Source organism: Rosa chinensis, chromosome 3 (assembly GCF_002994745.2).
Source record: "Rosa chinensis cultivar Old Blush chromosome 3, RchiOBHm-V2, whole genome shotgun sequence".
In the NCBI taxonomy this organism is placed as follows: domain Eukaryota; kingdom Viridiplantae; phylum Streptophyta; class Magnoliopsida; order Rosales; family Rosaceae; genus Rosa; species Rosa chinensis.
This window is the reverse complement of record NC_037090.1, coordinates 17636120-17660035: the sequence shown is the minus strand read 5'-3', so window position 1 is coordinate 17660035 and position 23916 is coordinate 17636120. Positions and strand designations below refer to the sequence as shown.

At 37.3% G+C, this 23916-nt stretch overlaps 2 protein-coding genes across 2 annotated transcripts; both read right to left on the bottom strand.

Annotated features, from left to right (window-relative positions):
• Window positions 1-347: 347 nt before the first annotated feature.
• On the bottom strand, window positions 348-2779 carry LOC112193273 (cytochrome P450 76A2). Its single transcript, XM_024333349.2, has 2 exons — window positions 1788-2779; window positions 348-1137 (listed from the first exon to the last, which is right to left on the bottom strand). The coding sequence occupies exons 1-2, from the start codon at window positions 2709-2711 to the stop codon at window positions 523-525; spliced, it is 1539 nt and encodes a 512-aa protein (XP_024189117.1). The 5' UTR covers window positions 2712-2779; the 3' UTR covers window positions 348-522.
• Window positions 2780-21740: 18961 nt separating this feature from the next.
• Window positions 21741-23916, bottom strand: LOC112191621 (cytochrome P450 76A1). The gene is made up of 3 exons (XM_024331005.2): window positions 23580-23916; window positions 22831-23471; window positions 21741-22534 (listed from the first exon to the last, which is right to left on the bottom strand). The coding sequence occupies exons 1-3, from the start codon at window positions 23914-23916 to the stop codon at window positions 21911-21913; spliced, it is 1602 nt and encodes a 533-aa protein (XP_024186773.1). The 3' UTR covers window positions 21741-21910.

Here is a 23916-nt window from a genome sequence, read left to right as displayed (position 1 = left end):
TACTCGGCAAGATTTTTAATGAGGCAACGAGAGGAGCACCACGTTTGGGCGACACAAGGGGGAGTGTTCAAATAAATCCAGAATATGTGTCTGGTCCAAACTCTAGGTTACTTAACCTAGTTGTAATAGGGTTAGGAATTAGATATATTCTCGGAGATATTCATAGATATCCTATTAATTGTACGATTAACTTTCCTTGTACAACTCTGATTCTATGTCTTGTAATCCTCTATATAAAGAGACTTCTATTATCAATGAAAGCACGACTCAATTCTCTCTCAATTTCAATTTCCTTAAACAAGAATGAGATTTCTTAAACAAAGTTAACCGCTTCCACTTTACTTAAATTACATATATAGAGAGAAATTGTACATAAAATTCTTTTTGTACTGCTATACAACCCCAAGCACAAGAAAAAATTACAGGAATGACGGAAATTAACAAGATAGCAAGATACCGAAAGTGGAAATTATAACCGAGTATTTTTGCTACATATCACAAATATTGAATCTACTGAGTAAACTAAACCAAGCACTTTGTAGGCACCGCTAGTAGTGGCTCAGACTTTCTCATTGTGATTCCTAGCCTGTCATTCCAATTCATTGATTCTTTAGTAACATTCCGGCCAAGTGCCCAATCGAATTGGTGAAGCAATAATCCCAGAGTAAGGTGCAACATTCTATGACCCAATGGCACACCTGCACACATTCTTCTCCCAGCTCCAAAGGGAATCAACTCATAATGCTGACCTTTATAATCAATTTTTGACCCTATGAACCTCTCGGGCTTAAATGAATCAGGCTCATTAGTCCACACATCTGGGTCTCTTCCAATTGCATAAGCATTCACAAAAACCTGTGTATCTTTGGGTACGAAGTACCCCATGAATTTGGTGTCTTGCACAGCTTTTCTTGGTACCAGGAATGGGATTGGTGGATGCAATCTTAGGGTCTCTTTGATTATGCATTGCAAGTAAGGAAGATTGTCAATGTCACCTTCTTCTATCTTTCTGTTTGGACCTATGACTCGATTGAGCTCGGATTTGGCCTTGATTAGCGTCTCTGGGTTGCATAAAAGCTCGGTCAGTGCCCATTCTGTTGTGCTGCTTGTTGTTTCTGAACCGGCCATAAATATTTCCTACACCGCAATAATTTTGATTTGGTACTGTTGTTCATAACTGTGTAATATCATCATGAAAGTCCATTTTTTGCCTCTTAATCGAAGTATGCAAAAAAAAAAATATTTAAAAAAAAAAAGTTAATGGGAGTCTAGTTATTGAAAGAATGTACAACTTCTAAAGGGTGTAATGACAAGCGATCAGGATATGCAAAACTCTGTAGTTTCAAGATCTTTGTATACGTTTTAAACTAAGCAACTAATGTACGTATTTTAATTGATGAATATATATTGAGCTAATTGTCTAATATTCCCTCTCATGTGAAGCGCATCATGCACATAGAGGTATATAAGTAGTTACACAAAATATATAGCAACTGAACTGATCGGGACTTGAGAAATCCATCAGCCTGTGTAATCAAGTACCAATAGACTCAATGCAGAGATAACTATGGTAAGTATTCAAGAAGGCATTGCTTTTACTTAAAGGATTTTCAGTGTAATCAGGTAAACCTAGCCCGCTAATTAGGCATATACTGAAATGGCTGAAATAATTAATTTGTCATGCAATGAAAGTTCTAATTTATTATACTAATAATTAACTGCAAAAACTTGAATGATTTTGTCCGTAGAAGATTTCAAACCAAGTTAATCCGAGCTAGGCTACTTACCAGAATGAAAATATTGAGATGATGATCAGAAATCTTGGCTGATTCATGATTTCCATCGTCTTCAAAGTCAAGCATCACATCCAGAAAGTCCCTAGTTTTCTCTCCACCCACCAATTTCCTCTCTTTCACGCGCGCCTTCACAAAGCCGGAGGCAATTTCCAGAGCTTTTCCAACGTGCTTCTTCATCCTTCTCTTCACACCCTGTGGATCAAGCCACCTCAGCCATGGAAAGTAGTCCGCCATGTTTGCATGACCATTCGCCTCCATCAGTCCCCTCATCGCGTCAAAAAACTCCAATCCTTCTTTTGAATTTGGATCCACCAAGTCCCTCGACAACATTAGATTCCCAAGAAGATTAAATGTCATGAGGAACACGAAACGAGCGACGTGCACTCCATTTGACGATGATCCATTATCGTTGAGTTTAGAGGCTTCTTCTTCTATCCATTTTTGCATATTTTCAACGCACTTTCTGCGTATCATTGCCGTCTCATTGATACGCTTGTTCGTCAACATGTCCACGGTCACTAGACGCCTTAACACTCGCCACTGTGTCCCGTAAGGGGCCAGCGCGAGTGACCCCTTATGGTAATCGTGAACACGAGCACCTTCATTGATATTCCGTTCAACAAACGTCAGGTCGTGGTTTTTGAAAAACTCGGTGGCTGCTTTGGTGGATTGGATTACCAAGGTATTTCGGACACCGATCCTTAGCCAGACCACAGAACCGAATTTGTGTCGCAGCCTGGTGAGGGTTTTGTGCGGCATAGCTCCAAGGTCGAGCATGTTGCCGAGAAGTGGCCATCCCGGTGGGCCGGGTGGAAGCCCTTGATTACCACCTGAATTTGATCTCCACCGGAAGAGCAAGAAGAGCAGAGATGGTATGACAAAACAGACAAGAAAATTCGAGGGAAAGTACTCCATCTGGCTGAAGAAATAATGAAGTACGTGAGCTAATTAAGCTCGGTACGTTCGTTTATATATCATATTGTAGGAACTGTAAGTTAGAAAATGGAGCCTCTTATCGATTAATTGCAATTATATACACAGGCATTATATGTCAGGAAATGATAGTTGATTAATTATTAGTTTGACGTACAGTATCAATTCAACCTAACCCTTGATAAACACTATTACTTAATAGACTTTTTTATTTGGATCTTTCTGTAAACATATTCATCTTTCGACATATGGTTAGTATATCTGATCAACCTGCTGCAAATGGATTGTCGACCTTGGATCTTGCGATAGATCGATGATCTCTAGATAAGAACAGCTAGCTAGCGCAATGAAATAATACAACCTACTATAATATTGCTTTTGATTAGAACCATATAGTTGACTTACGATGGAACCACTAGAGAAGAATTAAACTACTTCTGCAGCGGTTAGAGTTGTGACGTGCACTTACGCCAATATAAATGGATGGTTAGATTGTATTAAATATACTTTTTGTTTATTTAAAAAAATTGATTATAATTATCAATGGTTAAGATCATCTTATAAGTGTTGGATCATTAGCTGATAGTCGTTAAAGCATTGATAACTGCCTTAAAGCTAGTACGGTTCAAGTTTGACAGATCCAGTTCGTCCATTGGTTTAAGTGAGTTAGATACCTTAAAAATCATCAATTTGGCTGAAATTTTGCAGAGATGATCTATATATTAGTACCTAAAAACTGAAAGGTCGAGATGTGGATATACGACAGAAAAGTGACCCTAAACTCCAACCTCGCACTTTAATTTCAGAGCGAGGCCTCGCTCTAAATCTCTGTGTGTGTGTGTCTATATATATAGGGTGAACTTCCCTAAATCTGGAGAGGCATTGATGTACCCTAGCTAAATATGAATGCCTTTCTTCTAAGCAGTAGTGTGAACTCCATAGTTATGAAGGCAAATTGATATTGGCAGAGATTCTTGCCTCCCTCAGATACGCAAAATCCTCATAAAATAACATATGACTCGTTCCACAACGTGATGACCATCCAATAATGCCAGCGAATCATTGATTCTTGTTCTCAGTTTGATTATTGCTTATTGCAAATAATTACATTGAGATATTTATAAACACCATCTGCAATGTTCGTCTTCGTTCAACGATATAGAACCTACAATATATAGAAGTCGTCTTGCATTCGTAGAAAAATTCTTATGTCGTTTTCTTTGGAAACAAACTTGAATTTTATGCACACATTGTCATCTTTTGTACTATTATGCAAGGTATCAGCTTGTTTTTGAGAAGGAATATTTTCTTTTTCTTTTTTATCACGATAAAGATTCCATTAAATCAAAGCATAAAGTTACGGGAAAATCTATGGTATGTTAACATTTCTCATATATCAACTATTTTTACCCCTCTAAGGACTCATGTTATCACTTTGAGGACTAATATTACTATTTTCAAGACTCATATGGTAAACTAAGAAAATTTATTACTTTAAAGATTCATGTTACCACTTTGAGGACTAATATTGCTATTTTGAGGACTCATGTGGTAACTAAGAAAATTTACCACTTTAAGGACTCATGTTACTATTTTGAGGACTAATATTACTATTTTGAGGACTCATTTTACCACTTTTAAGGCAATTGTATGCATGTCATACGTTAACATATTGTAGAATTTTCCTAAAGTTACAAACAGGATAAATAATATAAATCGAAACCATAAATGGCCACTTAATTCTAACTAAATATCAGGTTAGATGACCTGAACTTTAAATTAAAAATCTAAAGGACATAAAAAAAATATAAAAAAATTAAAAACACAACTACAACCTTTTAGCACGTACACCTTGAGACTACAAAGATGGCACCAATCCGATGAAGGATCAAATCAGTTGGTTAGGACAGTGCCGACAAAACTGCCCAGCTATACCAGTACGATTTTGATGAGGAATCAAATCGCTGCAGTACTCATCCCCATTCTTCATCTTAATTTTAGGGTATGTTAAAAATCAAACAGAGATTGGGACAAACACATCTCCAACGTTAGGGAAACAAAAATATTAAAGAACTTACCATGATGCATGCGTCTTAATATTCCATTGCCAATAACTTTAGTACTATTCCACTATACCTCAATCTTGGGAATGATCTATGAAGACATTTCTTGTTGTTTGGAGAATTACCAGGTTCTAGTTTTACTTATATATGTAGAGAGGCTAACAAGGCAGCCCATAAGCTTGCTAAGTTTGCACTAGTTTCCGATTTTAACTTGTATTGGAGTGGGTTTGTTCCCATGGAGATTAGTGGCTTCTTAGCCACACTATGTACACAATAGTTCTTTTATATCAAATATACTCTGACGTCCTTGTTCAAAAAACAAAAAAAATTACTATTCCACTCTCTAACATCTATTAAGTAGTACTTGCCAACAACCTTTTATCCATCGTTCTAGTCATCATGCTATCAGTCGTAATGAATTATTATCGATGTTAATGTTTTAACTTTTAAGTTTAATTTCCCTTGCGATACCAATTCTTTGTTTTAATCAACACATCGATCAATTAATTTTCATTCAACTCAAGTCAGAATGGCATGGATACATACCTTCTCTTGCCATCTCTATAGGCAATTTTAAGACTTGGTATGCTAGCATCACCCATTAGACAATCAATGCTTGCTTATTCAAAAGCGAGCCTATGCATATATGAAACGAAAACGTAGTAAATAGGCTAGGCTCAAAACAAGAACAAAACTTAAATTTTCTCCTTGCCCTTCACAGTAGGGCTAGGAGGTTTGGAGAGATACGTCAGACAAACGTTTGTGCTTTAGCAATCTTCTTTGATTTTGGAGAGTTCTTATTCTTGGACCCAACGACCTACCCTGTTTCTTCTTTGGTTCAACTATCTCCTTCTGCATGAGTTCTTTTGATACCAAAATATTTACAGATACTTCAATCATTCCCAAAGACCGAGTAGAGAACTTAATTGTAAATTCCGGCACCTTCAGCTTTTTTGTAGGTGCATTAGCAATAAGCGGCTTGAACAGCTCCTACAATAGGATCTTAAGCTTCTTTGGAGACGAGGTAGGAGAGGGAGGGTTGCTATGCTTTTCGCTTATGTTTTCCTTGTCTTTAGTGGGTGCTTTCACAAAGACTTTCTTCTCAGAAGGTTCTTTTTCAGTTATGTCCACCCCAGGCTCAACTACTTGTGCTTTCTCAAGTACCTGCTTGCTAGTAGGTGCTTTCTTTGTTGTTGCCATTTTCAGTAACTGGTGCCAAAGTACAGTAACAGGTACTTCTATAATCACCGGTTTCTCAACCAGAACTAAAGCCATTGATTCATCAGGCATCTCCTTTCCATCCTTTGAGTTAAGGCCTTTTCAAGCAGCACAATGGGTTTACAGCCTCTACTTCCCTCTTTTAGTTGAAACAATGACCTGCAGACATATGGTAACATAGGCGTTTGGACACCCTGAAAATGAAAGGCTCTATCCACAAACCTGTTAGTCACAAACCTTAGAGGAGGACCTGTAATTTCCAGTCTTTGTTCTATAGAACCACACACACCAAGCTTAGTGTGGCTCGGGTGCTAGCCAATGGACAATGTCCACCCTCATGATAAATTAGATTGCAACAATTACATTTGTCGATAAGATTTTCAAATGAGAATGAAATCTCTACTTCAACTCTAGGTGCCAGCTTTAGAGTTTCTTCTTCTTCTTCTTCTTCTTTTTTGAGAAAAAAAAGGATTTTGAAATTTTACGTCAATTCCTAACCCTAACTTTACCTATATTCTCAAACAGTTTGTCATCCATCTCGATGAACTTACCAACCACAAAAGCTATATCTTTGATTGTGTCAGGCTCCTCAAACAACGGTGGGATGTTGCTGAAATGAACCAAGAAAAATTGCAAGGTCAGATCGATATCTTGAATTGGTGTGATGCCATCATATTCCTGTATCATCACATGAGCTTAATTAAACCGCCATGGTCTCCCTTTTAGCACCTTATTTTGATCTCGATGCAGGTCAAAAGCTAGGACAATCTATTTGGTGCTCTTTCCTGAATCTTGAAACCCCAATCAAGGATCCAAACTCGCTAGAAAAATTGACACAGATCGTTGAGCGGAGCGGGCTGCTTTACAGAGGACGTTCAAGCAGGTATAATTGAGTTCCTCGACATTGGGCACCGTTAGATCTTCTGGCATGGAGATATCAATAACATCATTGAGATGAGGCAAAGGAGAAGGTAACATCATCAATGGATGAGATGGTGCACAGATTTGGGAGGGTGATTGAAGACAATCATAGTCTTCATATTAGGCTTTGGTGGTTGCGCACAGTAGGGTCGGCGACGGCCTTAGAGTTTTTTTTAGTATGTATTCATACAAGATTAAGCACTCAACAAAAGGCAAAAAAATAAAGAAAGAAGTTGCAAGGAATACAATATCCTCATTCAAAATGGAGGAGCTACAAGTTGCATTCCCTTTGTGATACCATTGTATAGGAGTTAAGGCATATAAAATGATTTGTTTCTTTTTTTTACGGTGGCTTTCTTTTTCATTGTAATAATTCAAACCTTGCCTCTTAGACTGGTTTTTAAACCCGCATTCCTCCTTATCGCACATTTTGACTTTGATAAAGCAACCCTCAATCTCTCTCAGTAAGTAATTTTTTTTTTTGATTTTGGCTACTGTTGGTTGCTTTGTTCGATCTATTAGTTTCTTGTGTTTTACAAGTTTAAAGAAAAACAAAACCTCATGAGAACTTTTTCACAGAGGCATTGGCAACTAGGGTTACCTAGCCTCCTTCTCTCCCTACTTTTTAATCGGACTATCTCCTCATTCCATTTACTTGATGACAGAGGAATTAGATTCTGTTGGCGTCGTCCCTTACTGTATGTAGATGATTGACATCGGCGACCTCACTCGATGCAATCATGCCTTGATCTTGGCTGTCATTCCATGCGGTGACTTCCTTTCTTCCTAGGCATGCCAGATCTGTTACTGGTTCTAGCCAACATCTAGGACGTGGATACAAGTTTATCTATGATCCATATGGGGCAGCTAACTGGATTGGATTGTGGCTACATGCAGTGGCCAGATCTGATAAGGTTTGTGATGGTGACGATCGTGGAGGCTTTGGTTCTACGTACTATCTTGCTTAGGATCTCTTTGTGGTGGCTAGCTGGCCTCGGGATAGCAAATGATGGTATGGCTCATGGCGTTGATGTCTGCTGGTCAGGATCATTAGGTGTCGACAATACTGTTCGGGTGTTGTCTCCAAGGTGGCTATTTGGGCCTGAGGTTTAAGCCAGGTTTGGATTTGGATGTCGGTCTGAGCCTAATTTTGGGTCATTCATTTGGTCAGCTAGGTTTAATGGTGGCTTATGTTAGCCAAATAGTCACACTCAAGTATAAGAAGTACAACTAATAGTATAGAGATTTAAGAAAAGTTGTCAAATCTACGAGGATTGGATTCCTTTCGCTACTAGGTTGTGAACCTAAGGACACTACTACAATAAGTTAATCAGACGACAGATATTTACTGTGGTCTAAACGAGTGTTGTGTGATTGAAAAATCACACAACGGTGATTTCACCGTTGTGTGACAATACTTTGCTCAACATAATACCTGTTTGCGTTGTGTGAATTATGCGCAGGCATGTGCCTGTCATAGCATGCTCGGGGATGTGTCGACACATTCAGACAATAGAAGAATCAATTCGCTGTTGTCTGAGATTCATAACACACAACAAATATAACTCATTCTTTGTTGTCTGAGGTTCATAACACACAATAGATATAACTCATTCTTTGTTGTCTGAGATTAATAACACACAACCAAAGTGAAATTGTCTCTCTTGTCTGTTGATTACTCAGACAATAGAACTTTGTTTTCTTTTGTTGTTGGTTATTAGTTCACACAACAAATTCTTTGTATCAACCATTGTGTGAGCAACATAAGGTTTCTTGTTTGAGCTTGGTTCTCACAACATTATTTTGAGCTGTTGTTTGTTCATTATGTAATTCATACTTAGAATCTCTTTCCAAAAATAATGCTCCATATTACCATATAAAACCACACTCTAATCCATATCATTCAAGTAGCATTTTTCAAACATCCAAACATTCAAGTTACTAGATAATATACCAAACAAGAAAGCATTCCTAGTTGCTACCTACACATGAATCAAAAGCATCCCTAGCTATTCCTAGCTACTAGCTAGACCCATGAATCAAACTTGGTAGCTCACATGCTGAAAGGAGGTAATCCATAGTACTTGCTTCTCGAGCTCTAAGATCCCACTCCAACTCATTTATGTTGCTTCTTGAGCTTTGGATTATTACAGTAGAGGAGGCATCCTTCCCAGTCCTCACTCTCATATACCGGCATAGTCTTTGTGTCATATGAAAAAGGACTAGGAATAACCCTACAAGTTAGACAACTCAATGGGTTAGCAAATCAGTATGTGCTATAAAAAAAACAAATCAGAGAGAACAAATTAGTATCTTTTTGGATCATATATTACACATTAATTCATATATAAAACAACTAACTTGAATCCTAGCTAACTTAAATGAGAAAGAACATACACGAGTCCAATAGGTTATCAAACTCAACATAATAAATGCATAGAAGAACTACAGCTGAACCCTCCCAATTTTCATTGATAACTTACGAGGCAACCAGCAACATTGAAGAAACACCAAGTAACTTAAGCATTTTCTGATTGAGAGCATTTTCCAATTGCTTTATACTCTACAGATTTAGGATCATGAGGAATGAAATCAAATTCCTTCATTGTACACAAGGCCCTAGTTTTTCTGCAATATATTTAGAAGTAATCAGCAGAAGAAAATAACAACAAAACTACAAGCAACAAATACCAAACAGAACTGCAAGCAACAAAATCAAAACTGAGAATTGCCTTAATTACTAACCAAAAACTTAGAACTTGTTCTGGATACTATGCAAGTAAATTAACCCCATTACATATTAAGAAAAAAGAGAAATTACCTAAATCTGAGCTCGAGATCAAGGATTCAAGAACTGAGAGGATCGAGAGGCAAGTACTATGGAGATCTAAGCTCATAGCTCGTATGCTGAAAGCAGAGCCTCAAGGCAACCTGAAGCGAAACTAAGGCAGAGAAGTTCATGAAAACAATGATAAAAGATATGAGACACCAAAGTAAAGAAATTTGATGTGGACACCCAATTAATGAGAAGTAATTGTGAATCCAGCATACTACGATTATACTTACCAAGGATACTACTGGGATTGGTACTGAAAGCCGCTGATTCCAGTATTGCTTTCTATGCATGGATCAACTGACTAATGAATGGATCAGATAAGAGTTGAAGAATCAGATCAAGTATAAATATTCCAACTGGGATGTCTATAGCAATTAGTATTACAGCAACTGTTAAAATGACCTCAATGTTCAATGACCTCACAAATAATCACATTAAATTTCTCCTAGACAATTATGAAGTTCAGAAGTACATGTAAGCACTAGCATACTAGATAGCAGCACCAATAAGATGAAACAGAGGAAGCTAGTGCCTACCAAAAATGAATCCAAAACTAGGTTTCTAGGAATATAGTGCACCTCATCCGTGAAAATTACAGATGGTTGTCTAGATAGGATATAGCAGTCATGTAAAGTGTCCGAACAAGCTTTTCAGCCTCTCCCCCTAATTTCAAAGAAAGCAGAACTTATTAGAATTGCGCGCTATAAGAAAATAGTCAAATTTATTTGAAACAAAAGCATTTTTCTAAGGCATTCTCAATATGATTTAGTGGCATATTGACACAGAATGATATATGTTTAGAGAGAGTCCATATATATGTCATCACAATACCTTTACTAATTATAGTGGTAATGCGCAGAATGCAAAAAGCATTATCTCCATGTCTCTTGGTTCTCAAAGTTGTTCATGTGCCTCAAGACGACTTTTCCCCTGCCAAAAAGCAGAAAACAATTGTCTATGAACATAGAATAATCGTATTAAAGCATAACATTGTAACAGGCCTTGAATAAATGAAATATGACCATTTTCTCCAAGTTTTGAGCATACTCCAGGATATACTTTGCCAATTCAATTCCTTTTACTACAATAAGCAATTTCTACGTCATGAGAAATAAATAATTGTTTATGAGTTGTAATAACAATATCTATCCACCCAGTATTTACTCTTCTAATTAGACATAATTAAACAACCCAGTTGGCTTCCCAACTTGAGCTGACAAAGATTGAACTTCAGTAAACATTTGTTTACTCAATCCTACTCTTATTGTGTGTTAGTTCTTTGTTTAAAATGAAAGGAAAGATAAATCATCTAGAGCAAGTAAAGAAACTATTTCAGTAACTTCATATTAATACCACAAGAATGGGTCTTAACATCTTGAAAAATGAAGAAGCAGCCAAAAGTTATGCGATTACTATTATCCAAACAAAAATAGGTAACATAAAGACACGAATTAACCTATAAAATTATTAGCTGAAGCTTTTTGTATTACACAGCAAAGAATTTACTCAGTTTTGATAAAGAAAAAAAGAAAAGAAAAAGGAACCCTTAAAGTGGCTAAATTTGTCAAAGAGAAGCTCACACCTGACAGTAATACCACAAGCCTAAGGACAGTCTTCTGAGTAGAAATTGGTGTTCAAGCTGTGCCACCATAGCCTGGTAATTCTAATAAAGAACAAAAGGAAGGAGGTATTCAATGAGGAGATCAGTTATTCTAAATCAAATATATAATAAGGAGATCAGTCATGCATGATATCATTAATACAATGTTTCCATGCCTATAGAACAAGTATGTTGCTTGTTATTTTAGCATTTATTATAAACAAAGCTCAGAAGACAACCAGAAAATGAAGCAGGAATACATGACCCAAAAATTCAATTCCTATGCATATCAAAGCCCAGAATTTGACCAAAAAGTTGATTGTGATTGTGTGAAAAAGTTGGAACAAAATCAATTCGGGCTTCATTCTATCATAGCTATTACCATAATTTAACATCCAAATCAAATTTGGAGTAAGAGAGTACTATAAGGATGGCAGCACTAACATAAACGAGTGAGACTTAAATTCAATTATAATATGACAGAAAACAATCAATTAAATATACCACATTGTCAAGTTCACATATTCGACACAATCTGTCAATTTCTCTAGGAAAAAAATCATTTTCTCCAGTTGATGATCGATCCTATAGACATATATAATTAATGTGCAGAGAGTGAACCTCAAAAGAAGCTCCAAATCATTGTCTCTTACCACTTGAGAATTTTCTCCCAAGTCATCACTTGTCCAAGTTGAGAGTATATCAAACATGGAAGCAAAAGTGAGAAAACAAGCTGCAAGAAACAAAAAGGTAAGCAACCTTTGGCACACCATAATACCAGATGCAATTTTGAACACAAAATAGAAGTGTAATTTTACCTTACCCCTGTGAACAGCTTCCTTCCATGTGCCGGCGAAGCTATAAGAAGACACGAAGAATATATTGTATAAACTTTTGCTATGGGCAGTACTGCAATCTAGAAACATATTTCCAACTCACCATATTTTTTTCGACCAATCCAGCCTTCTTCATTCTCTTAGAAGCAGAAATGATAAAGCATTTACCAAGTAATACAATCCACCCACACAAGCAAGGTGGCCATTGATTGCTTTGCCCAGCGTTCTGAAATTCACAACACACAATTCAATAGCAATCCAAACAATATATAACCATCTAAAAAAAAATCAATCCAAACGCTAAATCTAGCAACATTTGATAACCCCCAATTCCAAATAAAAGTTGAGACAAATCCTAAATCTTAAGTCAAGACAACCCTGGTACCCCCCAATCATAGAGATGCAGGTGCAGAACCCAATGACAAACCCAAAACGCTAAACCCAATGACAAACCCAGAACCCAGAACCTTTCAATTTCTGTAAACAAACCTTTTGTCGGTGAGAGAGAGGTCCAAATCGGCCGCTTTAGGGTTTGTGAGAGAGAATTGAGAGAGGGAGGACTGAGAGTGTTAAGGGAGGACTGAGAGGACAACTTTTCTTAGAAATTCACCATTTCTTAGCCTGCAATTTGAACAAAATTCATCACTGACCTCGACTCCGGCGCGAACTCTCCTAAAGTCGATACCGTCTCCATGGCCATCCTGCATCCGTCGAATAAGTCAGAGAATTAGGATGAAACGACGGGAGAGTTCGGGGATTTCTTGCTTGACGGCTGAAACGACGAAGGCCATGGTTTTAAGCGATGGATTGAGACGAAGGTCATGGTTTCAGATCGAGAGACTAAGAGAGCTTTCACGAGAGAGAGAGAGAGGGATTTCGTAGAGGAGAGAGGGGAAGGAGAGAGAAGGGGGGTGGTTTCACGACTAAGAGAGCTCGGCGACTTAGAGAATCGCAGAGAGCGAGGAGTGAAATGAGAGGGGGGCACAGCGAGAGAGAGAGGGGCTAGGGTTTGATTTCGAGTATATGGGTTGTTGGTTGGAGGGAGTAAACGGGGCTGTTTAATTTGCAAGGAATAAGAGCACTTATCGGGTTTGGTGGGAGTAAAGGTTTCAATTAAGTTGTTTGGTGGGAGACTTCAATTTGTCTCATGTTTCTCCAACAACAGATAAATAAAGCGCCATTGTGTGAGTGTACGATGACAAAGCACGCTGGGAGGGAAAATTTGCCGCCTGTGCCTACATAGGTTTCATCAAATTGGAACTTTGTCGCGCTGTGCAAATTGCTTACATGCTCAGACAACAGAACCATGACAATCTGTTGTACAAATTTGTGCATTTTGCACTAGGTGTACTAGTAGGATTTCTCAAAGTTCATACAACACTTCGTTATACAACAGATAACAAAAAGTTGTTGTGTGATGGTTCAAATTTCATTTTGGTGAGCTCGTTCTGGGAGGGAAAATCTGTCGCTAAATTTTGTAAGACTCAGACGACAAACATTACTTTATTTCTGTTGTGCAATGTAGTTTTGATAAAAAAGTTTTCATTTTGTTGGCATTCACACAACAGAATATAACAAGTACCGTTGTGCAATAAAGTTTACTTAAACACACAACAGATGATTTCTGTTCCGTTGTGTGATTAGTGTTGTGTGATTAATTTTTTGAAGTAGTGGGAGAGCTAGAATATGCAAATGTACAATCATGAACCTAGAATCAAAATGAAATCTAGGTTCATGGTGAATATGTGCAAGATAGAGTAGTGATTTGATTTTTATTTTTTGAATATAGTTTGAATTGAAAACAACTAGAGACTCAAATGTAAACTAAATTACTCTAAACTAAACTAGTGATCAATTGGATGAAAGTTAGGATTTAGATTGTCTACCACTAACCTCTCTTGCAAGTATTGATGCATTTTGATACGAATGATGCTAAATTAATTAAAGAGTTTCTCTCCTTGCATCCATCTCGGTTATAACAAGAGACATGCTTCTTTTGTGATATCAAGTAGCCCCTCTCGTGTGTAGTACTTAACTACCTAAGTGCATAAAGTTTGGAGATAAAGAAATCATGAAAACCAACCAAACTTATCTCTAAGTGATTGAAATTCACAACCCCTACATGCACACCTAGTGTGCTTTCATGCTTTAATATTCAAATGTTACCAATCTCTAAACTTTGTATCATAACATAGTAAACACACATACTCAAAGTGGTAAAGTCTAAGCATTTGCATTCAACTCTTGAACTAGCATGTAGGCATTTAAAAGAAAATTGCATCACATCATATTATAACATCAATTGATATAAGATTGGCAAGGGTTTTCAACCCTAGCCCCAACAAAGTACTACTCACTTGTAATTGCATATACTAACTTCATAAAGTAAACATAAAAATATAATATAGAGTAAAAGGGATAGAGTTGGCTTAGTGGTATGTCAGATGGTCCCCAAGCTCACGTCTTGGTGATGATGGTGATTCCCTCTCCTTCTTGCTCTTAACGATTTGATGATAAAAGATTGTGAAGCTTGTATTAAGTATTGTATAAATAGGTGGAGTAGATCGAGAAAATGATGATAGAAAAGAGAGTGAAGAAATGATGTTGTAGTGGTGGTGTTATTGGAGGTAGAGGATAGGAAATGGTAGTGGTGATGGAGGAGATAGAGTTGTATGGATGGTATGAGTTTGGATTTTGGGAGGTGGAGATAGAGGTTTTGTGGTGAAGATGGAGAAACAAATGGGTTATATGGGTGGTTGTCTTGCTTGTAGGGGGATGGAATGCTTAAATTGATGGAGAGAGAGGTGTGAAATGATCACTAGAAGAAAAAAGGAGCAGCTATAACCTTGTAAGAGGCATGGAGGAAGAGTATTTGAGTGGTAATAGATCCCAAAATAAAGGAAAAAAGGTAAGGAGAGAGTGGTGTAGATTAGGGTAGGTAATGATGGAGAAAAGATGGTGATTACTTACACCCTAATAATGGTGAACTTCTGGGTAATATAGAGAGTTGAGATGGTGTGGAAAAAAGAGATGATGGATGGAGTTGATTTTGAACCAAAATGTTTGGGATTTGGTTGTGATAGAATGATGATGAATAAATGTAATGGAATAGGTACAATGTTATTCCTCCTCCTTACTCCTCCATGAATATAACCGGAAAATACATGGCACAACTATGAGTGGTGGTGAGCCACCATTTGTGGTGGTTCGCCGAAATTTGAAATTTAACATTTTGCTCCACAATTGGACCGTCATTCTTCCTAACTCCAATTCTCTACTTCAAAGCCAAAATGGATGTTTCATTCACTTTTGCAATATTTCTAGATAAATAAGAAAATGATTTAGTGAAAACTAAAATAGTCTCAAAAACAAGTTAAATTCAATATTTAAGGAAATATAATTATGGTCTAACAGCCTATAGATCCTAGGCTTGTGTTTGGTCCCTTTTTTCTGCATACATGGGCCCCTCTTATTCCCAAGAATGTGGACCATCTGGATTAGGTTGAGGGTGACTTTTGATCCTGCGCTTTTGCTGCTAGACCTACAATTTTTTTCTTTTACTTAATTAATTACCGCATCTTCTGCAACAAAATACTTAACCCTACGGGCAAAAAATCAACAATTAGGGTGTTCAGTATTGTCCCATGAAAGGTTCTAATAGTTAGTCTGGATGAGAACACTCATTCAGAATTTTTGATGTAGTTGTGGTCATCACACAGTTAGATGGAGCGTGGATGTTCTGATTTTATTTTTGCTATGTATTTTTTTTTGTGTGTATTTCTTAGTTTAACAGATATATGTAAGTGTAGCATTATTTGTGAGAAACTTATATTTACGAGCTATCTCGTAGCATGTTCCTTTATAATGTTACCAGCTTGATTATAAAATTATCATTTTCTGTTAAAAAAAAGAAGAGAACTTTTAATTAAAAAAAAAAAATCAGTTGCTTCCCCTATAATGACTTATGCTAACACAATGAAAATTCACTAGAGGTATTTGAATATCTCAGAGTCACTTATAGTGGACCTAGCTAAAGGGAAATCTCATAATACCAAAAATTAGGGGAAATATTGTCATCTGCAAGTACTTTAGGATAGAAAATTATTGCCTAAGGTCATGTGAAGTAAGATTTATCATCAAAGTTTTATTGGTATTACTTTAAACTTTGCATGAATTGAAATTCATGATTAGTCCCCTTTATGCAAAGCACACATGGTCTCACCCAAGGATTGAAATATTTGGCTAGTTTTGATATATCCCCTGATATCTCTATTTTTTGAGGGACCGATATATCTTAGGGGGTTAATATCTTATCTTCTACCGTTTCTGTAAAATTTCTCCAATATTATTAAATATCTCCAATATATTAGATATTTAGGATATATCCTTGATAAATGAAGAAATATCTGTAAAATCTAATAAAAATAATAATAGAAAACTTCAATAATTCTCTAAATGCAAATCTGTGTGACGAGAGATCTCCTTAAGACGAATCTGGGTGAGGAGAAATACCCTCAAGGCGATTCTGGGTGAGAAGTAATTCTCTAAATGTAAATCTGTGTGAGGAGAGTTCTTCTTAAGGTGAATATAGGTGAAGAGAAATCTCATCAAAACGAATTTGGGTGGGAAGTATTCCCTTCGAGGGAAATCCGAGTGAGGAGTGGAATTTAAGTGAGGAATAATTCCCTGAAGACGAATCTGGACAAGGAGAATTTATGCTGAAGCAATTTCAAAAAGTAACTCATTCACTTCATCTTTCTCAATTATATGCGATTGGCCTCAATTATATTAAAGTTTCAGACTAAGAGAAATTAGGTTATGATCCGCACAAGAGTGTAAAAAATGTGGTGCAATTATATGAATCATTTGGTACTATATAGCTGTGACTCTATGTAGTATGTAGTTGAACAATAGAAAGAAGATAAAGGTTCAATTATTCAAATGAGGCCAAGTAACTTTGCAGAAGGAACTATATATGGATTCATCCTTATTATCCCCATATAGGGGAAACAGTCGGCAGCTCTAAAAAGATATATAACTATCATGTTCATCACTACAATTCGTATTATATGGGTCACATGTCTTGGTCTGATTATTGCACTTTCGTAGACCAACGAGCGACTTTTCAACCACCTAGAGTCTCTTTTTGGATGTAGATGAAGTTGATATTCATATGTATGCATATGTAATTCCAATAAATTGACTCTTTCAAAAAAGATATATTTTTCCGGATTTTCCCGATATATTTTTTATATTTCCGATATCTCCCTTTTTTAAAGTTCCAATAGATATGTAGATATAGAAATTTTAATCCTAGGTCTCACCTATGTGATCGACATACCATATCCAATATACATGGTGCATGTATTTTGTATTTTTGTTACATACATGATTAAAGCTTGCAATAATCAGGGGGAGATTCTCATCGGGGGAGTGTTCAAAATATGCTACCCAGGACATATGAGTGTTGTACTCTTTTTCTCCTTCGACGAGGGTTATTTTTGTCCCACTGGGTTTTTGTTACCTGGCAAGGTTTTTGAGGAGGCAACATTAAGCGCATCCAACACCATATCACAAATTGGTGGACATCCAAGGGGGAGTGTTGTAAATATTATAAATATGTGGTTCTCCATATAAATTCTCATCTTTTAATTATGTCTTTAAGATGTAAACTCAACTCCTATATAAAGGGGTCCATGCATGAGAATGAATATTAACTTCTACCTCATCTATATTCGGTTTTTCTATTCTATCTCTCTCTTATTCTCTAGTTTATAACACAACTTTCATTTAATATGAAATCTCCAATTTTCATTTAACATTTAAAAAAAACAAAACAAAAAATTAGAAAATTTCATAATTAAAACTTAGTCAGAGACATTGACAGAACCCGCTCCAGATTTCACTCTGAAATCTAAAGTGAGCTATGGGGCCCACTGTAGGGGAAATCCTACAAATAATTTGGCAGAATCTACCCTAAAAGAGGACTACCCAGACCTGTGAAGACAAATGATACACTTTTAATAACTGACAACATCTCACAACAATAATTCACATGAATTCTTAAACACAAATCTCGAAGCTCAACTTATCAATACAACTGAAGTTTAGCAATCAAAGTAACCTAGATCGTTAAGTAAAACATAGTAGTAGTACAAGTAGGTTAACGTGTAACCTACAACGAAGATGGAAGCGGTGAACAATATGCCTCAACTCCTACGCACACTCAACCTCAACTAATCAGTCTACACAGCAAATTGGGCACCAAAAAGCCCAGGGAAAATCAATTAGAAAAACTGTTAGAGTGAGTGGATAAAAAATAAATAATTTCAAGGAAATAAAATAAAATTTAATGCTTTCTCAAATTTAATTTCAAATAAAAACTAAGCATGCTGTAAGGTTTCTATTAGAGGTGGCAAACGGGCCGGGCCGGCCCGGCCTGGCCCATTTTAAGCGGGCCTAGTCGTGCTTCGTGCCGTGCTTGGGCCGGCCCATTTATTATCGTGCCGGGCTCGTGCTGGCCCATTTACTTAAACATTAAGCCGGCCCATGGCCCGAGCCTATATCGTGCCGGGTCAATAACGGGCCGTGCTCGTGCCTACCCACTATAAAACACGATTTTAAAATCTTAATTTGAACAAATAAAAATTAATTTTATTTAACTATTTAAAAAATTAAAATAAATTAAATTCTACAACGTTTTTCTTAATCTTAGCTTTTTAAGATTAGATTTCTAATAATTTTTTATATTCCACTATAAGAAAGAAAGAAAAAAAACTCAAAATATATTGTTTTTAGTATAGTATTGTGAGATTAATCTTTATTAATATACCAAATCATCTATTATTCTTTCCTTCATTCTATAGTTTTCTTTTTCGTTTTCTTTTTTTTCCTTCATTCTATAGTTGTATTATTATGAGATTAGTCTTTATTAATAAACATATATTTAATATTTAGAAAAAATACTTATGTCAAAACAGGGATATAATGTTTTGTTTCATTATTTTGACAATATAAAAGAAAGCATTGGTGGAATTGTCATGAAATTTTAAATAAAAATGTCTCATATTCAAATCTCATCATTGTAGTTTTTTAATATTTTTAAAAACAAAATGAAATTTTGTGTTTGTAACGGGCCGGCCCACAATATATCGTGCTCGGGCAGTGCCGGGCCCATTACGGGCTCGGGCCGGGCCGGGCCAATGGGCCAATATTCTTAGGCCCAGCCCGACCCGTTATTCTAACGTGCTCGGGTCGTGCCGGGCCACTAACGGGCTTGGGCCGCTTTTAAGCGTGCCGTGCTCGTGCTTAGTGGCCCGTTTGCCACCTCTACTTTCTATTATTCTCTAGTAATGAAATCTCAAATCATGCTGTAAATTATCTCATTCTTATTGCAATTCAAACAAAGCCAAAAATAACAAATAAAGAATCATAATTAGGGCTGTCAATTCCGACACGACTCGAAACGCGCACGAAATAAAACGGGTTGAACCCGCACGATTAAAAAGTGGGTCGGCCGTAGGTCAACCCATGATCCATTTAATAAATGGGTCAACCCGTCAACACAAAGTAAACCCGTATAACCCGATTATGCTATACTTCTTCTTGAAATTTTGAACGTTGGGAGTATTTGATCATAGAACTAGACAATTTGAAATATTTTGCTTTATAATTATTGAATTTAATTATTTATGAATTATATATAATTATTTATATTCTTTGTCTTGTGGAGTTTTTAGTGAATTTAATCAATTTATGTATTTTTTTAGTTAAATGGGTCACATTATTAACCCTTAAATGGGTCATTTTATTTAACACGACACGACTTATTTATTAAATGGGTCAAGCGGGTTGGAAACGGGTAACCCGTTTAATAAATAGGTTGGGTTTGGATTTAAATTTTGTATACGATTATTAAATGGGTTGGTTTTGGATTAGTCTCTTGAGGCACGACAAATACCTTGACCTGACACAAACCCAACCCGACACGACCCATTAACATCCCTAATCATAATTCAAATCCGAAATTCTTAACAGAAAGTTGAACCAATGAAATAATCGCAAGTCATTTCCGAATTCAAAATCCAATATACCAACAAGATAATTAAAAGCATTAATTAGAAAGATAATTGCATGCATTTTATTTAAAATAAAAGTTCACTCACATGGCTAAAGCAGCTAGGCATTGGGATTCCTCGTCGAGCAAAGTCTCGATACGTCGTCCTGTACATAATAGCACTCATGAATAACCAATCGAAAGGTCCAAGTAAAATTTACGTTAAATAAAACCCAAAACTCTATAATGTTGACCCTTCGAAATCTAAAGCTCGAGTTCTCCTCAGAATTAACTCAAACTTCACAATCTTCATCGTTTGATCAGTTCCAATGTGCTAGAACATAAATGACGGAAATCTAACGAGCGGATTTCCATGAATCGACATCTGAAATTTCGAACTTCGGAAATTCCCGATCAATACACAACATCCACCAATTTCAATCGAAATCATATCGACACGTTCGTGTCGCCAAGCTGTATCTGACGAAGCAAGGCAGATTGACAAAATCGGTTGCATGCGCTGCCACAAGCGATGGCTCGTGGGCCTTACGCGCCACCACTCCGACAACCAAATTATCGCACAAGACTTATGCCAAGCTCTTCCTTTCAACAAACCCAACAACATTCTCAATACATCAAAGTCAAATTCTAAACGAAATAGCCAGAATTTACCTCAAAAAAAGGGGCCGAAATCTTTAAACCCTCAATTTGATTCCCTCTAATCGATTCGAGCTACACCATTTGGAGGGTTTGCTAAGAGCTTAATGCACTACAAAACCCAATAGGTTTTGTCTCCTAAGGTGGCCGGAGCTGTGAATTCTGACTGAGTAAGCACGTGCAAGTTGCCAAGTTGGAATTTGTTTTGATTTGCTTTCCTGGGCAAAAATTGATGGAAGGTGAGGCCAGAAACCTCACCGGCTTGAGGAGGTGCTTCAAACGCCACCGGTCCAGTGGTCTGGGTCGACTTAATTGCGAAGAGCCCATCGGGTCTCAAGGTCGGGTCAGGTTTGGCCACAAGTCAGCATTGAGAGAAAAGAGAAGTTTGGGTTTCAGATAGAAATAATAAGTGTTGCTATTTATAATAGAGTTTCTCGAAAAGGTAAGTTTGGTTTTTAGATCATAACTTCTTCATAAGAACTCCAATTTAAGCGTGTCATGCATCCACGGACTCAATTTAATGTTCTCTACAACTTTTGTGAATGAAGATTTCTCAAAATACAAATGGAAGAAAAAGTCAACTTTGGAGTCCCTCAAAAATAGTGTCGAAACGAAGTTAAAATTGAAGCTAATTATTGTCGTTTACCATCCAAATGACTAGTAAACCGATAAATTGAGATAAGGGGCGTAACAAACACAAATAATTCTCTGTTAGAAGGAAGAGAATTTTTGTGACAGGATATCATCGATCACATACGCACATTCAAATTCATTATCAAGAGATTTACAAGAACCATATTACAATTGACCCATTGCTTGTTTTCTTTGCTGTGAATGGTGCTCTGAAACTGAACGCATTACTAGTATCCGGATGGGCAAGGTTAAATGGATCGGCCGGATTACATTTTCGAAAAAGTGTATGCATGATATGTATACATCAACTGCCATTTTATGTGGTCAGCCAATACGATCCAAAAGCACGATCCTTTTAGTATTACTTAGCATCTCCTTTGTAAGGTATAGGTATCACCTCTAAGGGGACAGATTTGCGAAGTGTTATCCCCATCCTTTCAGCCATGTCCATATTCTCCGGCTTGAGGCCATCTGGTAAAACCCAATCAAAGGAATGTAAGAGCGATCCTAGGGCTAGAGGAAGCACCCTTGAGACTAGGGGCACAGCAGGACACATCCGACGCCCAGAACCAAATGGTATGAACTCGAAGTTGTGTCCTTTATAATCAACCATGTTAGGCTCCAAGAACCTCTCTGGCTTGAATATTAAAGGGTCTTCCCAAGTTTTGGGGTCACGTCCAATTGCCCAAACATTGACTAGGATTTGGGTGTCTTTTGGAATGTGGTGTCCTAGCATTTCGCAAGAGCCCATGGCCATGTGTGGGACTAAGAAAGGAAGAGGTGGGTGAAGCCTCAAAGTCTCTTTGATGACTGCTTTGAGGTAGGGGAGGTTTTCAATGTCTCTCTCTTCAAGCTTCCTGCCAGAACTTATGGTGCTCCTTAGCTCGGTCTGAACTTTCTTTAGGGTTTTTGGATTGTTAAGTAGCTCCGCCATCGCCCATTCCAAGGTGCTTGTAGTGGTATCAGTCCCTGCCGTGAACATTTCCTGAAGTAATACAATACCAGTTAATATAATGACTAATTAGAAGACGGTTCAATAATTGTCCTGCTACTAGTATACTTCAATTGCTACTTATCATGTGAATTGCGTGATTAGTTAAATATGATAAATTGCCAACTAAAACTTTTGTTAGTACCTTTGATCGACTAGCTAGTGTGCTTTAAGCAAACTTTTTATTTTCTAATCACATAATTAAGTTAATTAACAACTTACATAAGAAAACAAAATCTGTATAACATACCAAATAATATGTTGAATATTCAAAGGAGTAGGTTGCTTACAAAGACAATCACGTTGATGGTTCTCGGAGATGAGAACCTATAGGCCTCTTCATCAACACCATCACCCTGCGAGTCGTACTGCAAGAGCACATCTAAGAAGTCCTTGGTCTTGAAGTCCTTGGTCTTCTTTATGTCAACATCATATCCATCACTGTCCATACTTTCCAGTCTTTCCTTGATGAACTCTCCAGCAATTTCAAACGCTTTTTCGACATGGAATTGGGTATTCTTCCTAATGCCTTGCGGGTCAAGCCAGCGCAGAACAGGAAAGAAATCTGCCATATTAGGCTTCCCAGCCATCTCCATAACCTTACCTGCATGGTAAAAGAACCCAGCCCCTTTCTCCGACTTTGGGTCCAAAAGATCCTTGGAGAACATAAGGTTCCCAATTAGATTAAAAGCCATCAAGAAAAAGAACCTACCCACATCAATGCTCTTGACATTGGCACCAGTATCGGATTTGTCACTAGTACTAGCATCCTCTATAAACTGCACCATGCGATCGATGCACGTGCCACGAACACCACGCATGGCGTCTAGGCGGCTCGTGACAAAGAACTCAGTGTTGCATAGTCGCCTCAGCATGCGCCAGTGTGGACCATATTGGGCGGTGATGAGTGAACCCTCATTACCATAATCACCTGAGGATAAAATAAAAAGTTAAAAACAAGATACTTCTTTTGTAAATGATTGGTTTTAACAATTAAGTTGATGAATAGAAGTCTCACATTCTTAAAAAATATATATACCTTTCATGGCCTCGTATATTTTTCGACCAGCTAGCACCACATCATGATTCTTAAACATTTCACGAGCCAAAATACTCGATGAAATCACCACAGTGCTCATTGACCCTAGCCACAGGGTCATGATAGGGCCGTGCTTGCGGGCTAATATGGCAAATGACTCATGGGGCCGTGCCCAGCCTAGTTGAAAAATGTTCCCAACCAGTGGCCACCATCTTGGTCCTGGAGGAAGCTGCCTTAGCTCCTTGGAACGATGCCGTCGAAGTTTTGTTGCTGATACCCACGCAACCCATGGTAGTAACACCCCTATGATTAAACCCACCAACTTGTAGCTCTCCAT

Excerpts from the sequence above, each read along its gene's own strand:
- LOC112193273 (XM_024333349.2), bottom strand. The coding sequence starts at position 2,711 with ATGGAGTACTTTCCCTCGAATTTTCTTGTCTGTTTTGTCATACCATCT. Across the intron at positions 1,138-1,787 it reads ATCTCAATATTTTCATTCTG|GAAATATTTATGGCCGGTTC; the intron begins GTAAGTAGCCTA and ends ATTGCGGTGTAG.
- LOC112191621 (XM_024331005.2), bottom strand. The coding sequence starts at position 23,916 with ATGGAGAGCTACAAGTTGGTGGGTTTAATCATAGGGGTGTTACTACCA. Across the intron at positions 23,472-23,579 it reads AATATACGAGGCCATGAAAG|GTGATTATGGTAATGAGGGT; the intron begins GTATATATATTT and ends TTTTATCCTCAG. Across the intron at positions 22,535-22,830 it reads CCATCAACGTGATTGTCTTT|GAAATGTTCACGGCAGGGAC; the intron begins GTAAGCAACCTA and ends GTATTACTTCAG.